Source organism: Pteropus alecto, unplaced genomic scaffold (assembly GCF_000325575.1).
Source record: "Pteropus alecto unplaced genomic scaffold, ASM32557v1 scaffold81, whole genome shotgun sequence".
Lineage (NCBI taxonomy): Eukaryota > Metazoa > Chordata > Mammalia > Chiroptera > Pteropodidae > Pteropus > Pteropus alecto.
In genome coordinates, this window is record NW_006433378.1 from 6,188,498 (window position 1) to 6,206,979 (window position 18,482).

Sequence of the window (18,482 nt, forward strand, 5' to 3'; positions counted from 1 at the left end):
AGATCTTTTTGAAAGGGAAATATAATAGTGTGTTCAATTTAGACAGTTATTGGAGTTTTAAAGAAACATTATTTTTTTAGCACAGGTTTACATTGAAGTATTTTTAAAGTGTTTAAAATGACCGCCTGAATTTCTTGTTCTTAGTAAAGAAATCAGGAATAGAAGTTAAGATGTAGCAATTTCTCAGATCCCTTGAGACAAAGCAGTTAGTACATCAGAATGTTTTTCTTGAACTCAAGTAAATCACCTTTATACTTCTTGATTCAGAAGTTTCTAATATAGATTATAAACTATTTTATAATTGGCTAACTTGTTTGACATCTTTATCAGGAATAATGGTTTGATATTCCAGAACATGTGGCTCAAATATTGAGAAATAATATGGGATTGTATGAAGACCAAAACAACGCCTCTCTCACCCCCAGGGGCATAGTCAGTTAGCAGTGGTCAGCAGTCCAGTTGAAACTTCAGTCACATTATAAAAGGCCTTTCTTATAAATGAGGAAAATGTACATTTTAAAATAACGAATGAAAGTCTGTAGTGTAACTTTCTACTTTTGCATTCTTAAAGTCTTGATCTCAGCCAACCAGTTAGGCAATGGTGTTCTTTGACTTCCTGTCTTGGTTAATTCACTGTCCCTCCTTAGATAACTATGGCAATATTTCTTTCTTCATCAGTTTCTCCATATGCCGATTTCTGTACTATAGATCATTTCAAAGAAATATAATTTATTACTTTCAGATACTTACTATAAACCAAATTAAGCTAACAAAATATTATCTGGTGCAGATATCTTCAAACTTTACCCTGCATATCCCCTAAGAGAATTTTGGAAAATCTACATACTACCTTGTAGCATTTTAAGTTACATCAACACTTTTATGATGTTTTCACAGTTGCACAAACTGTAATTTCTGTTGAACTGTAAATGTTGTCATTTTAAAATAAAAAGATCACACTTCTCCTTTAAATGTAACCATTCGAGACCCAGAGGGTATTATGCTAAGTGAAATAAGTCAGACAGAGAAAGACAAATGCTATATGATTTCACTTATATGTGGAATCTAAAAAACCAAAATAAACAAAACAGAAACAAACTCATAAATACAGAGAACCAACTGATAATTGTCAGATGAGAAGGAGGTTGGGGAATAGGTAAAAAAGGTGAAAGGGGTAAAATACCATAGCAATTTGACACCCAACGTCATCCGTTTAAAATAATATATAATTCTTTCCTCTTTAACAGAAATGTTTGCATCATTTCATTTTTCCTTGAAATCATATTTTTGTTCTACTTCTCTCATAGCATTTTATCATGATCGCCCTATCATTTTGCACTGAAGTAAAACTATGTATATAAATTGAAATTTAACTATTTGAATTTCTTATGACCATCAGTCTAAATATTGAGATTTTTTATTTTTATCTTTAAAAAAAATTATATCATTTATGAAAAACCATATATACCAAATGTAACAAATAGTTATTAAACATTAAAAGGTGAAACGCTATTGGAAATGCATCTCTTAATGAAATAGATGAGGAATAATTATGTTGCCTTGTCGAAGGATGCTTCCCTGGCATCAATATTCTGAACTGCTTTTTTCTTTGTTTGCTTGTTTGATTGTTTGATGCTCTTGAGATTTTTCCAAGTTGCATATATAGAAAGTTTGGGATGAATGAGAAGGATGTCCTTCCATTGCAAAGTGAAAGAAGAATGATGGTGTAGGGTAGGTGAGAAAGGATAATTGACAAGATCCTCAACCACAGGTACATCTTCCAGTAGGCAAAAAGGATTCAGAGATGTCAAAGACTGAAACTGCTTTAAAGAAGTATGTGATCCCTTAAGACTGTTGCTGCTAGCCCACTGTGATGCCCCTGTGTTATAGAGATTCTTAAGCCTCTGCTTGGATGAAGCGAAATGTAAATCATTAAATATTCCTTCATTTCATGTTTGTAGACAAATCATGCTTCCAAAGCTCCAGAAAGTTTCAAAACAATTTGATCTATTTAAACATTGACACCCTGTTGACTCAATTAATATCCCTTTCTCAGAGATAATACAAAGGAAAATTCAATTTCATACTACCCAAATTATCTCAAATTCTGAGTTAGTAATACTCTAAATTGTATTGTTGTGTTTTGCTCTATTAATACCATGTTAATATCAATAAAAATGACAAAATCAAAGAAATATGAATTAAGCAATTTCCCCCAATCTCACTGTATTTTTCTATAGATTGTCTATCTTATGATACCAGTGCCAACTTATATTATAACAAAAGGCCAATTCCATCTTCCTTCCATTGTTCTAATGACTCCTTGAGGCCTTAGCCCCCAAAATAACCAGGGTCTTGAGTCACAAGAAATAAAAGGGTTCTGTTCTTCTTGGAAAATTCTCTAGCAGCTAGGGATCTTGCCACACCCTGGGAGCCAGCTCATGTTCTTTCCTTCCCATCTGCATTCCAGAAAGACGATCCTGATGACTCCCCGATAGAACTCAGCAAAGTACAGAGTGTGAAAGTTGTGGCCAGGAAACGGAGAGACCGCTCTCTCCCTCGGGCTTTCGAAATCTTCACAGACAATAAAACTTATGTTTTCAAGGCCAAGGATGAGAAGAATGCAGAAGAGTGGCTCCAGTGCATCAATGTGGCAGTTGCCCAAGCAAAAGAGAGGGAAAGCAGAGAAGTAACCACATATCTGTAGGGATCTGCAAGCCGACCTCACACCGAATGCAGACAATGGGCATTGCATTATCATTGTCAATGATAAGAGAGAAAGAGAGAGAGAGAGAGAAATTCACTAAGTCATGTTGCTTTTTACCAAATACCAGTGGAACAGTTTTCCATAAGAAGCAAGACCTAAAAGTGGCAGAATTCTTAGTACATTTCATATCCTAAAGGTGTTTGCATTAACTCCAGAACATCTGTGTAATGCATATAGAAAAAGGAAGTACGGATGGTATGAGGCCAGAAAGGGGAGAGTCGGGATCTGGAAACTTCTGTAGATATGTCATTGTACATTGTAAGAAAACAACTTTAAAAGGTACCTGAACTACCTATCCTAAGGAAAGAATAGGCAGTTCAACAAAAAACACAGTCTCGAAAGTATTATAAGAAAGAAAAAAATCCCTTAGGAAAAGTCAAATTAATGAACACTGAGGAAAACCATATAACTTACTTAAAGACATATAATTACTTTTATTCTTTCCTAACGCAAATGATGCTAGTACATGGTAAAATGGTTCTCAAGTTAAGCCAGTTATGTAATTAAATATCTATCTTTTATAACTACTTATCTGATGATTCCTTTTAGGTTCATATAATGTGATCTAAAGTTTAGATACTTTGATATATACCCTGCCCAAGGCAGTAAGTGTAAGCTAGGATAAGCATAGAAAACCATTTGCTCCCATCTTCAAAATATGTGCCACTTCCATTAAACTTTGAGATTTTAAAGTTCTATAATTTTTCTTGATAGTCAATCTTTTAATACTTTCAAATTACAAACATGTATTGGTTTTTGCCATTACCTATATTTTTTTTTTAGAATTAAGCTGTGGTAAGCAGAGTTCTAGAATGACTCCCAATGACCCTGGTATAACCCTCTCCCCTTAAATGCGGTGGGACCTATAACTTGCTTCTAACTAATAGTGTATGGCAAAAGGGACAGGATGGTCTCTCACATGATTATGTTACATTAGCTGGCTAAAGTGAAGAGATTTTGTAAATTTAATTAAGATCCTGAATCAGCTGACTTTGAGTTAATCGAAAGGATATGATTCTGGGTGAGCCTGACCAGATGAGCCCTTAAAAAGAGGGTGAACAAGTCAGAGACTCTCTCTCACACTGGCCTTGAATAAGCAAGCTGCTATGAGTTCTATAGCTTCGAGTAAAGAAATGTTGCCAACAATCAGTGAACTTGGAAGAGGATCCCAAGCCTCAGATAAGAGCTCAGATTCAGCCAACACCTTGACTGCAGTTTTGTGAAACTCTGAGAGGAGGACCCAGCTAAGCCATGCTTGGCCTTCCGACCTGCAGAAACTACGAGATAATAAATATATACTGTTTTAAGCCTCTAAATGTGTAGTAATTTGTTACATAGCAACAGATAACTAATACAAAAGCTAACTTGAAAGATAATATCTTTCCTTGACATTTATTAACTGTGTAGTCTAGCAAAAAACCTGGAGAAAGATTACAAGTAGTCGACCCCTTTAATGTTACCCTGACTCTACTACTAACTCACTAGGATAGGAAATATAAGAGACCAAGTTTGAGGAAGGAAATGATTCAATTTTAACGTGTAGAGTTCGAAGGTATCGTGAGTCACAGAAGTTATTGCGAGTTGGAAATAGAGTTCTGAAAGTCAAAATGTGGGCTTATCGGATATACAGATGGTCGCTGAATATGTGGAATTAGATGAAATTACTCAGGGAGAATAAGCCATAACACCTAACAGGGGCTTCCTTGGAACATCCAGCATTTAAGCAAAGGCAAGCTGGATGGGCTGACTAGTGTTCAGAGATGTCATAGACGAGAGGAAATAATGTCACAAGAGCCAAAATAAGTAAGGTTTTCAGGGAAAAGGGAGAGATCAACTATGCAAAATCCTGGAGAGTAATCACTTAAGATAAAAAATGACTTTTGCAATTGGGAAGCAATTGCTATCATTGGTAAGAACAATTTCATTGGAGCGATTAGGTAAAATCCAAATTTCAGTGGGTTGAGTAATCAGTAGGAGGTTAGAATTTAAAGCAGTAATTGGACTATCCTTTCAACAAAATGGGGCTAAGATGTAGAAAGTGTTTTGCTGTTTATTTTAAAGATGAATTAGACTTAAGGGAAAGAAATTTAAAATATAGAAAGAAAGAGGAAAAATAACTTTGCTTGAGCAGTTTCCAGAAGTAATGAAAGAAAGCTTAAACTCTTTTATGCTGCAGCAATTTATGGAGCAGCTACTAAGTAAGAGGTATCAAGCGTGGCCTGGAGAGACAAAAATAAAAGACCCAGCTCCTCTCCTAACAACAAAAATTGAAATGCTACATGACGAGTGCTTTGATGGAGGTTTGCAGAGGGTCCTACAGAAACACAAGAGAAAGCACCACTGTAATTGACTTTGAACTCAGCATAGGCTCCCTTCCTGTTTCCCAGAGGTGTCAAGAGAATGAGATCATCTTAAAGAATTAAGAATGGTTAGTAGAGGAAACCGCCTTGCAAAGGCAAAAGAGGGAGAGGGAACATGGTCCATCTGCCAAAGACCAAGTCCTTATCTAGGAGTGGAACATAAGGGGCCTGCTGGGGGATGGTGCAGAGTGATGCTGGAAAGGCCTGCAGGGCCAGAGCACGAAGGGCTTGGTTCCATACTAAAGATCTTGAACTTTTTCTTTAACGTAGTAAAGCACCATTACAAGGTTTTAAGAAGATTTGCATTTAAAATTTTGATGCCGATATAGAGAATGGATTATAAAGATATCGAAAATTATAGCAGAAAGATTATTTGAGAAGTTCTTGGAAGGTGGTGAAGACCTGGACTGATGTCAAAGCAGAGGAGATAGAGGGAAATGGAAATGCAGGAAAAATATCGAATTAGTAAAATGGACAGGGCACTGGCAAATTGGATGGAGCTGGGAGCTGGAGTGTAGGAATGGGGAGGACAGAGTCTCTGGTAATATCTAATGCTTTCTTGGGAAACTTAATGAATGGTGGTGACATTCATTGTGATAGAAAATTCTGAAGTTATGGTCTGAGAGGTGAAGCAGATGGCAAATTTAATTTTAATGTATACATTCAGAATATAGATAAATGATTCACTTTGGACTGGAGGGATATCTCCTCCTATGAAGCTGGGTAGGAAAAGGGTGAGAATAGGCAGAGTCGTAAATGATTCTTTAAATACTATTTTTAAATCTACTAGCTCATTCTTAAGAGTCAGTGAGTAACCCTAGTTGGTTGGATCGATTAGAAAAAACTGGTCTATGGCAGGTGAACATGCAGTGTAAATATATATATGCCTTACTGTTAAAGTGTACAGATGAAACTTATTGGATTTCGTTAACCAATGTCACCACAAAAAAATTAATTAATTAAAAAAAAAAAGAAAATACTGGTAACTGACATGTAGAAATAAAATAGTAAGTGCCATTGCATTAGTTATTAACATTTTAAATGCCAATTCGAACCTTTCATAGCACTACAGTAAAACGCTGGCAATGTCCTAACTCTGTTTTCACTGAATGTTTGTCCCAAGAAAGAGAATGGCTCTACTACCTCAATCTGGAGGAAAAGAATTATCTTTGCTACTTGCTACGAAGTCCTTGTGATTTAATTAACAGAATCCCTCTAGTTTAGAACACAATCTCAGAGTCTTTGAACTCGATCTAAAAGGAAATAAATGTATGAAGTGTAAATAATGAGCTTTCTGGTTTCATTCCATAATGCAGTAATTCCAAATGCAGGCAAATTCTCCCATGTTCGGAATTTCGCTAGGAATTTTAGAATCATCAGCTTACCACTGATATTTCCGGCACTTCCACCGCTGTTGCCGGCTGGTTTACCACAGATTGGCCTTTCCCAAGAGGGTGGCCATTCCCAATGCTGATCTAAGAAGAAACCACTTTTCTAAACATGTTTAAACCTTTTAAAATGTTGGTATGAATACAATTACAACCATGGACAGAAATTCACGTGGTTTTGATTTTTTATTTCAACAATTTTTCCGACACAAATAACTGTGGAAAGATAAATGTTTATGTGTGAGAATCTCATCTGATTATTTTTTGAGAAGCTGGAGTTTGGTAAAAACAAATGTTCAATATTTTTCTAATACTGAGTTTTCTAGACAATCCTTAGCTGGTGATTTGAGGGACAGTCACTGGATCGTCTTCAACTTATCTACTTTAAATTTAGAATGATTTTTTGGGGCCTATTTATTATGACTTATTCTCAGGCATAAATAAAGATTACCTGGTTGAAAAGCATTTCGCATTTTAGGAAATGATTCTGAGATGAGATGAGAGAATATGTGAGCTGAACTCAAGGTGCCCTGAAGAGCAATAAGTACCATGAATGTCCTAGTCAGGATTTTAAATGCTAGGTTTAAATTGCTCCAGTTAAGATTTTCATCCCTAAAGTCTAACTAAGTTTTCAAATGAAAAACCAAGAAAAATCCAAGATGTCATCTTATACCAGAATAGCACCAGTGTGTAGATCTCTTGGGGCAATTCCTCCCAAGTTTCCTCTGAAAGACAAAGGAGTTGAAAAATTAGGGAGATTCCTACAGAGGTAGTAGAGTCTCAAGAAAATGACACCGGCTCTGGGCATGGACACATGAGGATTCAAGTCCTAGCACTACTAAAACTAAATTACCGACCTGAGCAAATTACTTATCTCTCATCTCTAGGCCGGAGATGAGAATATCTATGGAGCAGAACTGGTATGAGGCTTAAATGTCATCTAAGAGCATCCAGCAGAGAACTTTTAACTTAACAGGTGCTTGATAATGACACCCCACTTTTGATGTACCCCTAAGGAAGGAAAATATCCTACCAATGAAATTATGATGCAATGCCTTAATAAGAGTACGACAAGTAGTGTTTTACTTTAAAATTATCTATTAATATTTTATCTGTTCTGACAGATTTGGCAGTTTCTTCCGACTTTAGGTACTTTGTGTAGTGTGTGGCGGGTAATTCCGTTATATCAATTTCAGCAACAAAATGAAACATGGCTTTATCTACATGTTGATGTCTTCCTTTCTTAAGTAAAACATTAAGTGGTTTTGCAAGACCATATGGAACTGTGGTCATTTCTCCATGATGGCTCTTAGGCTCACTAATGTCACATTTCATCCCAAACCACTGTTTCAGTGCTTTACTGTGTATATGATAACTTTTTATTCATGTTATAATTTTTAAAAACCTGCTAAACAGCAATTAACACACATAGTGTCAACTATGCACTTGACTCAATTGAAGTGACAACACAGAGCTGAGACCAAGTTCGAGCGATACCTAGCCACAGTCATTCCTGGTGAATGACAACTACTAATTGTGAGACATATCCCAATTTCAGAACTGTTAAAGTATGGGAGAAAAAAATGTAAATAAATGAGCAAAAGTAAGTATTAACTTAAGAGTTCCATAGGGGTTTGTTTCACAGTAATCAAAACTGTACGTAAATGTTTTTGTGAACGATAAAGCATATTGCAAATGTAAAAAGAAAATTAATCTATTAAAATGGTTTAAATGCCTCTGATGCATCCATCAATTCTCAAAGGTAAGAGATCAGCCATTTTTGTGAGTGCTTAACCTCTATATATTACTCAGAGTTCTTTTGAGAAACAGAACCATTAGGATGTGTATAGAGAGCTAGACAGAAGGTTTATTACAGGAATTGGTTCATGCAGTTACTGAGGCTGAGAAGTCCCACAATCTGCCATCTCCAAGCTGGAGACCCAGGAAAGCCAGTGGTATAAATCACTCAAAGTCCAAAGTCCTGAGGACCAGGGAAAACAATAGTGTAACTCCAAGTCCAAGGTCAAAGGCCTGAAGACCAGGGGCCACTGTGTAAGTCCTGGAGTCTGAAGACCCAAGAACCAGCAGTTCTGGTGTCCAAGGGCAGAAGAAGATGAACATCCCAGCTCAAAAAGAAAGAAAGAATTCAGCCTTTCTTCACCTGTTTGTTGCATTCTGGCCCCCCAAGAATTGAGTGATGCCCACCCTCATTGCCGAGGGTGGATTTCTTTACTCAGTCTATTGATTCAAAATGGTACTTTCTTCCAGACACACCAAGAAATAATGTTTCACCAGCTGTCTGGGCATCCCTTAGGCCAGTCAACCTATATAAAATTAACCACCACACCCTCTTTTGATGGAAATAAAGATGGCTGATGTCTACACACAAGCCACGTTTCTAGTGCCTCTGTATTCCCATTCCTGTGCTCCCCTTTATCTAAATTCCCTTCCCTGGCAGGGAAGTTAGATGGGGAATGAAGGAAGAGGGCAGAGATGAGGGTAGGGAGCACACGATGTGTCTTCCACACACTGTCACAGACTGGAGAGCCTGGGGGTGAAATTAGGATGGTTTCTGAGGAGGAATTCCACACCAAGCAAGAGGAGCATTTCCGGAAGAGACCTTTGAGGACAACCGTACCAGAGACAACAGTAGGACTAGAGCCAAGTTGGAAGCTGGAGAACCAGAGAAGAGCAGAAGTAGGCATAGAGCAGAGTGGGTGCAATGGGTGGTGGGCTTTAGAGAAGTAGGACAATCCCCAAGGCTGGGTTTTTTCACGTACATGCCTAGGTGAAGAGGGTTCTGTTCAAAGTACTTTGATGAGACAGGTTTCCACCTCCACAAACGCCTCTATTACCAGATTGTGCAACACCCTAGAGTCATTTATTTGGCAGAACAGACAACCAGCTCCAGCTCCTGGGTCCTGTCATGAGAACCCCAGCCTCACAGAAACCTTTTCATATTGACATTCTTCTCATTCTACACCCCCGACCGAGTACATACTGAACTCTTCCACTTCAAAGAAAAACTCTCTGGGTATATGGGGAGTGGAGCTGGATATCCTGGAACTTTCTTGTGCATTTTTCTGTGAGAGGATAATCGGATAATCGGACACATTGTGTTCACATAGTTCCTTATGCCTTGGTAGACAAACCTCTTTAAAGCTCCTATTGAATAGAAAGAAAATGTATTTCCTCTGTCTTTCAATCAGTAAAATTATTAGAATTCACTTTGGTACTGAGAACCCTAAAGAGTTATAAAGTACTCAAATCATGTGAAAATGTAAAGTAAACAAAGGACAGACTCAGTTGCTCACAGGAATAACAGTGCTCCATGAGGCTTCATTGGAAACTGGGGAGAGAGGAGCTTAATAATAGGAAATTCTAATTTTTCCCTTTTGAATTCTTTTACAATTTTTTTTTTGCCTTGTTTTATTTTTTAACTAACAGTCTACTTTTGTCAGGATAACATTTCTCAGTATAGTGCACATTCATTCACATATACACACGCATACTCTTTTACACAGGTGTTACGACAACAAAACAATTGTTTTCACATGTACTTTGTAGAAATCAATCTTATTTCATTATCTTATATTAGATTTTTCTCCCACGACCCTTTTGTCTAGCTAGGCTGGGATTTCATGTAATCAGAAAAATTTTATGTGTGTTGAACTGTCCTTAACACTGCTACAAACCAGATTTCCTCCAGGATATTTTGTTCCCTCTTAATTCAAAGCTATTATAATTTGAAGGAACTGGTCTAAATGTCTTATCTCTTAAAAAGAAAAATAATAATCCTGTTTGCCAAATTAGCTCATAAACACAGAAATCAGAATAGGGCTCATCTTTTTAATTTAATCAGAACCACAGTTGGGAAATATCTATCTTGGAAAATTAACCATTAAATATAATACTTAGGGTATGTGTGCTTTAAGTACTGATTCGAGGGCATTTTAATCAGGACTCACTCAAACATTTCACAGACAAATATCTTATGCGTTACCACACAAACACCTCTCACCTACATATTCATGCTCTTGGCATCACTGTTAATATTGTTGTCTCTGAAATCTTGCTGTTATATCAGCCATCTCAGGTAAATACAGATGAAATGTCACTGTAGCCAATACTGTCACAGTGAGGTTCCAGCATAAGGAAGCCACCAGCAGAATATAAGGCAGCCAAGGAGACTAGACCAAGTTCTTCCAAGGAAGAGGACTCAACACTTATCACTCAGTTAGCAATATCATCAGCTATTAGAGCAGAAAGAATCTTAGAGCATGTAGGGTCCAAACCTCCATGGAGAAGTCTCTTTCTTGTCGTTATTGGCAGGTGTCATTCTCAGCTGCTCAAACACTTATAGGGACAAAGAGCCATTACTTTATCACCAGTCCACATTTTTTAAAATAACTTTTTTCTAATTATGAAAATAAGATTTATTATAGGAAATTCAGAAAACATGAAAAGAATATTAAAATGTAATTTCAATTACCCATAATTCCAGAACCCCAAAACATTCAATAGAAGTGGTCAGATGTGATTCCTATTAGGTTACTCATCAATTCCTTTTTTTTTTTTAATTCAGACTTTCCCTAATTTTTAACTTTAGTCCTGGCCTGGTTTTCTCTCTACAGCCACAAAAAATATCTGCTTCCCCCCCGCAAGACAACCCTTCAGATAATTTGATTGAGATGTTTATTCATCTAATAAACACTTATTGTGCATCCAACATATGCCGGATACTATGCTAGGATATCGGAGCTCAAAGATGACTAATAAATTGGCCATGCCTTTAACAAACTCAGTAAATAAGTACATATTTATCCAGTAAGTAAATCGAAACATAAAGCGCCTCCTATGTGCAGGTCCTGCGCTAGGCATTAGGAATGCTGAGGTGATCAAGATGTCCCAATATGTGTTCTAGTAGATGAGAAAGATGTTGACGTCTATTCTTAATTAACTATGAAATTGCCATGTGACCAGACTACAAAGAAGCACAAAGGATTGTGAAAGGAGAGGGGCAGCTTCTTGGAGGAAGAGATACGGGACCTGAGAGCTGAAGGATGCAGAGGGGTTACTAATCTACAGGAGAGGTAGAGGAAAAGCAAACCAGAAAGAGAGAAGAGATTGTGAGAAGACCCTGGAGGAAAAGGTGCACAGCACATCAGAGGCATCAAAACAGCCAGTGTGGCCAGAAAACACTACCTGCTGAGAGAAGTGAGGCTGGTGTGGTGGACCAGTAGGAAGGCCCCAAGGGAGAGCTACAGACAGGCTTAAAACAGGGTGACATGATTAGATCAGCGTTTTATAAGAGTGCTCCAGCTGCTGTGCACAGAATGAGTTGTTAGGAAAGCAAGACTAGAAACTGAGAGAAAGATAGAAAGTTATTATGCTAATGCAGGCAAAAGATGTAATGAGAGCTTAAAGGAAGGGAGCAGCACTGGAAATGGGGAGAAATGGAAGCTTAGAAATAAAACTTGAGGACTTGGTGATGGGTGGGAATCTACCCCTGACTCTGGCACCAGGGGGTTGGTGGTAGCTCCACTCGTGTTAAAGAGAACACTCAAAAGGGGCGAGGTTTAAGGGGAAGAGTCACCTGTAGAGAATCAGCCATATAAAAGGATCACGACATGTAACGTGGGGGTGGGGGATGCACAGCAGAGACAGAGGAGGAGGCAGCTGACTCTGCCTGGAGGGGGTCAGTAAACCCTCTACTGTAGAGGTGATAATATTCTGGGCCTTGAAGAAGGAATCTAATTTTCTTTTAGTTTAGACCTCTCCTTTCATACTCTTGCAGTCAGAAAAGAGAAGGGACATTCTAGTCTTAGGGAATAGCATATATAAAGATTCAGGATCAAAGTTAAGATAAAGAGACAACATAAATGGGCAAGGATGGAGGTCACTTATTTTTAACTACTTATTTGTGCCCTTGTTCCAAAAATTATTTATAATATTTTAAAATATATATACTAGATTTTTTAAATAAGAGTGGTAGACACTGATTGCCTTATTCAGGCTGCTACAACAGCCTGGTGAGCAGCAGACATTTATTTCTCACAGTTCTGGAGGCCGGGAAGTCTGAGATCAAGGTGCCAGCAGATTTGGTGTCTGGTGAGAGCCACTTCCTGGTTCATAGACAAGGGTCTTCTTGCTGTGTCCTCACCTGGCAGAAGTGATGAGGGAGCAATGTGAGGTGTCTTTTATTAGGGCATTAATTCCATTCATGAGAGCTCTGCTTTCATCACTTAATCACCTCCCAAAGGCCCCACCTCCAAATACCATCATATTCAAGACTAAGTTTCAATATATGAATTCGAGGGAGGACACAAACATTCAATCTATAGTACCAATGCAACACCAAGGTCCCCCTCCAATGAAGAACTCGGTGCCCCGGCTTTGGGAGTGCTGTTGGTAAACACCCTTCAGCTGTCACTCCCTTCAAGGATTGCCTCAGCTGCAGAGAGCCACTTGGCCAGTGTCGTACTTCTTCCTGGGGCAGCTGACATCTAATGAACAGTTACTGGAGGCATATGAAGGCCTGGCATTCAGGCCCAACTTAAGACAACTCTGAGGGGCTGTTCTACTCCAGACCTCCCCTGGCAGTCAGCTGATGCCATGACTGGAGCTGCATTGAAGCCCAGCTTCTCTCCATCCCCAATCTGTATTCCTCTCCACTCTTTTGCACAGATGTTGATCCGAAGGGTACTCCTTCATAAACATTGCGTCTTAAATTCTATATTAGAGTCTGCTTCCCAGAGAGTCTAATCAGATTTAGAGTAAGTAAAGGCATATGGCAAAAGGAAAATAAAGCAGGAAGAATAGTCACCAGGGTGAGGTAAGTAGATGAAATGCATGCCATGAAGTCCTACCCATTAGCTAAAGGTAGCTAGGGTTCAGAGCTGACTCGTGCTTTCACGCAGCCAAAATTAATCAGATTCATGAGTCACAGTTTCTGAGACTAAAAATAAACCAGTTGCCCAGAGGAAGAAAATACTCTCAACATTGAGACCCAAGAATGTTTCCTTTAGAGCCTCACGAAGACAACACTCTAATGGAACAGCCTCAAAATCTCCCCACCAAAGGCAATGACGAGTTTCATAGGATGTGTGAGGGTACAAACACCAGCTCATGAATTCAGATACATAAATAATGTAATTTTCTTTATATCTTTACATCTGAACTTAAGTCTTGAGCCATAAGTTCAGATACAAAAAATGTAATCGTAGTTAACTCAGGAGAAAGTCAATTCAGGGTATTCTCCATTTATACAGGTTTTTCCTAGTCCCTCTTCTCCACCGTATTCCTAAAGTATTATTTATGCAACAAGGTTCATATTCTGATTCTTCGGGGTCATGAATTTTTTAACCTCAAAATCCCGACTTGGGAGACTTAAAACCTTATTTTCTCAAAGTGTTATCTCTGCTGTGAGTTTCAGAATCTATTCTGAAATTCCAAGGCTGACCATTCACTATTACTTCTCTCTAACTTCTTTTCAGCATCCTGTTTCTGAGGCAATGGATGCCCCCTGTGTGGTCGGAGGTGGAGGTGGCAGGGGAGGGATAGGGGTCTACAGAAGAGCAAATGAATAACAGGGTTTTTTTTTTGAAACCATATTGGTTAATAAATTGATTGTTATCATTTTAAAAAAATAACACAGTGAAAACCACTGTGTAGCACAACACTAGTATAGAACAAATAAAAGTAGTTTAGGTGGGGATTCAAAACTGTGTCCCAGGCAGACAGCATAATTAAATCAGAAATATATTTCAGAGTAGAGGAATCCATAGACTGAACAACTTTCGAGCAACTTTTCACAAGGATCATCCAAGTGGAATTAAGATTCTCTATTATTTATGCATATATTTCCATATGTAGGATATCTGCTTCAAAAAAGCAAAAAGTTGTAAAGGTTTTGTCTTTGTTTGTTTTAAATAAAAGCCCCTGAGAAAAACGTGAGGTTGTCCCCCACAATAAAAAAGTGATTACGAAAATTACATTTATTTTGGTCTCTGCCACCACTAATTCCAGCCAATTTGTTTTAAATTTCAAACCACTGCAAAGGACAGGCTGGGGCACAGGGTGGGGTTGGGTGAAAGTTCAGAGACTGCTGAGGTTATAGTACAAAGTAACCAATAATCCATAAGGACTCACAGATAGTCCTTTTAAGCCAGTCTGGGCTCAACTGGGCAACCAGATGGTGCTTGGCGACCCACCTTCTACCATGTTGCTTTTCTTGCAGTAACTCTCTTTTGTGCCCTCCTCGCATTCTGTCCCCACCCACCTACCCCACACCCCTGGGCTTCTTACACTAGAATACTACTCTCTCTGCCCTCCTGCCAGGCAGAAGGGCTGGGTTACGTTGAGGAGGTGATCAGGAAAGGTCCAGCAGCTGCAACAGGAGGCAGACGGCGAATTCATCAGGAGACTCTCAGAACAGACAGGAGACAAAAGTTTGAAAGGTAGACAGTTCTGCAATCAAACTGATGACACCGACAAAGAGGAGGGGGTAGATTCTAAGACTCTGGTCTCTAGGAGGATTGATGGTGAAGGAAGCCAGGCAAGATGTCAGTTCAAAAGAGAGTAGAGACTAAGCAAAAGAAGAGGAAAGGAACTGGGAGGACCCCAGTCAGCAGTGAGTTGAAATAGATCTCATAACCGATGGAGCGATTACAGGAATGGAGACAGGAGTCTAGCGGCCAGGTCAAGGACTCAGTGCTGCAGATGACTTTCTGAGATATTAACAAAAGCTCCTCCCTAGCATCCTTCCCCCAAGGGCTTCTTTGTGCCCATTACTCTTCCTGCTTCAGCAAGAACATGAGTTCCAAAACAGTCTCTTAAAATTCATAACAGAAATGAACTTATTAAAAGTCAAAATATTTTGATTTTTATGAATTGGACTTTTGAGAGACAAAGATTATTTTGGTTCCAAAGGTTTGGCTTTGAATATCAGGATCCAGTGGTCTGAACAAGTTTATTCTTCAAAGTTTGTTGTATAAACAATGGAGTTGAAAAGATTGCAGGGTGATAAATAAATCATTTTCCCCCTCTCACCACAGCCACTGCCTCCTCTCCAAAACCAGAGAAAAATTTCACAGGTTGCAGGAAAGAAGTAGGAAATGAGAGCAAGACAATGAGTAATTAATATGAATTCCTAAGAAAAGGCCCTCCATATCCTACACGTCCCAATTTCAAATCCTTTGTGCTGAAGTGAGGACTTCTAAGAAAAATCCCAGATAGATTTTTAGGAAGATCTGAGAGCACAGAAAAATTTTGCTTCCCTTCTCAAGGTGTGGCCAAGAGATGTGGAAAGCTTCCTGGAGCAGCCCATATTCAACATGAGGCTAGAACCGAGAAGTGGCAAAAGCTGAGAGATGCCCAGGTGGATGGGCCTGAGCACAGTTTCATAGAGACTCAGCACCTCTTAGTGGTGAAGGGAAAGCAACCGAGAGTTCCGAGGCCTCCCTGCAAAAGGCTCGAGAAAGCTAAGAGGGGTGCTGGGACGAGAAGGAGGGCACAGGTGCCTGAAACTAGCAAATGATTGCCCATGTGGGGACGGAAGTTGCTACCAGTGCACAGTGATAAGAATCAGACAGATTGAGTTACATCTCCTAGGTACCATCAGAAAACAAATGAAGAAAAAGATGGCCATCAAACAGATTCACTCCATAACCAAAGCCTGGATAAGAGCGCAGCTGTCGCCATCCCCAAACCCCAGAGCTTAGATCACTCTCGCAAGATGGAGATACCTTGAATTGGCTGAATTAAGTGTTCTGCCACAGAATAGACATGGGGGCTCAAGTGTAAGTGAAGTTCAAGTGTAGAAAAACAAAGGCACATCTTTGCACACCTGAATTTTGTGATGGTGAAATGTATACCCACTAATAGATCTGGATCTAGAGTAGTGCTGATCTAATGCTGGACCTCCTAAACTAGTGGTTTAGAGACCCATAAATCTTCTCTAATTAAATAGTCCAGAGTTTGGAAATACACCTAACCATGCACTAGATCTTAATATAAAGGCTACATTTCAGATAAGTGAGGAAAAGATTATTCAATAAGGGGAATTGGTATAACTAGGAACCATTTGGGGAAAAAATAAGACAAATCCCCATCTTACTCTTTATATCAAAGTAAATTTATATAGATCAAAGATTTAAATTGTGAAAGAGAAACTATAATAACAGTTGAAGAAAACTGAGTATATCCATTTATATGTAGAAGACCTTTCTCAGAACGTAAAAAAGCATAAAAAAGATTGATAAACTTAACTACCAAATTTTTAAATTTAAAAAATAATGAACAAAATCAAAAGACAATTGGTAAACCTGGACTATTACTTACAACCTATATTGTAGGTTGTCTGTATTGTAGACAAAGGGCTAATTTCCTAAATTTATAAGAACAGGTATAATCAGTAAAGAAAAAGATGACCAACTAAATAGAACATTGAACAAAGACATGAACAGGAAAGGCAGAAAAAGAGATACAAATAGCCAATACACATATAAAAGGATGCTCAACCTCATAAATAATTAGGGAAATGTAAACTAAAACAACATTTTAATTGATAAAAATGGCAAAAATCTAACTTTGATCGTATTCACTTTTGCCAAGGGCAGGGAAACTGAACATTTTCATACACTTTTGGTATAAAGGTAGCTGATATAATTTGGCAACTTGTATTAAACGTTTTCATCCATGTTCCTTTCTATTTAGCAATTTCAGTGCTAGGAAGTTAAGCTACAGATATATTTGAAAAAGTCATCCATGAAATATGTTCACTGTAGTGTTGTTTTTAGTAAAAAAAAAAAAGAAATCTATATATACAGATATTGTATCTATATCGATAGATAGATGGATAGATAGATGATAGATAGATAGATAGATAGATAGATAGATAGATAGATAGATAGATAGAAATTCTCTTTAACTCAGGATCTAGGGAAGGATTGCTCAAGGCAAGCACACCAAGGCAAGGGCCTACATGGAGGAGGGAGATCAGACAGTAAACTTAACTTACTTTGACGTTAAATTTCTCAGCTAATGAAATTAAATCCCCATTTTGTATTTGTACCATGAGGTTTTTGTACTTTTTCACTTAATTCAGCCCCCAAAATATTTATTAGAGTCCTACTATGTTCTAAACATAGTATATTATGCCTTTCTAATGGAGCTGGAGTTTGATGGATTGGTATAATCCAGACAAGCAGAAAAGGCAGGAAGGGTATCATAGGAGGACAAACAAACATGGGCCAAGGACATTTATCATGTACTTTATGAGCAAAAGTAGCACATCTGAATCGCAGTGCAGGTAGAGGGGAAGTATAGCCAGAAAATGAGGCTGCAGCCAGACTGGGCTGCAGGAGGCACTGATTGGAGGTGGGAGGTGAAGGAGGTGAAAGCATTTCTAGTTTCATAGATTCTGAAAACCTGTTAATCAACAGGAGTCTGAGGAGGAAGGCATTGTGGCTGAAGGCTGGAAGACATGCTAAATTTTGGAGGTGTTGGATCTGGGGTACAGACAGGGCGCGAATGGACAGATGTCCGATTAATATTTAGAAATATGATTGGAAACTCCAGATTAAAAAAGAATGCTCCATGGGTAATGCAAGAAGAAAAGAGGGTGCAGCTAGGACTTTAGAGAATCTCTGCATTTCAGGCCCGGATCAAGGAAGAGGAGTCAGCACAGGGATTGGAGGAGCAGCAGTCTGAGAGGGTGGGGAGAAAGTGGTGTCCAGGAAGCCACCTGTGCAGCCAGCCCTGCACAGAACTGCAGGTGAGCTCTGCGGGGCCCTACGGTTGCTCAGCTTGCACACTGCCTCCTCGGCCCCATTCTCCTCCTCTCCAGCTCCTCTCTGGAGTTTGAAGTATTGCTCAGCTGTTTATAGAAAAACTCTCAACACATTCTATAAAGTAAGTAGCATAATAATCTCCTCTGTCTCAAGATTCACAAATATTAAAAGATGC

At 38.6% G+C, this 18,482-nt stretch overlaps 1 protein-coding gene and 1 long non-coding RNA gene across 2 annotated transcripts in view; one reads left to right on the forward strand and one right to left on the reverse strand.

Annotated features, from left to right (window-relative positions):
• VEPH1 (ventricular zone expressed PH domain containing 1) overlaps positions 1-2,938 on the forward strand; it is a 186,273-nt gene extending 183,335 nt beyond the window's left edge. The window contains 1 exon segment of the mRNA XM_025044232.1: positions 2,471-2,938. Within this exon segment, the coding sequence (XP_024900000.1) occupies positions 2,471-2,707 (237 nt within the window). The 3' untranslated portion in view covers positions 2,708-2,938.
• Positions 1-18,482, reverse strand: part of LOC112476817 — a 113,761-nt gene that overhangs the window by 58,229 nt on the left and 37,050 nt on the right. The window lies entirely within an intron of this gene.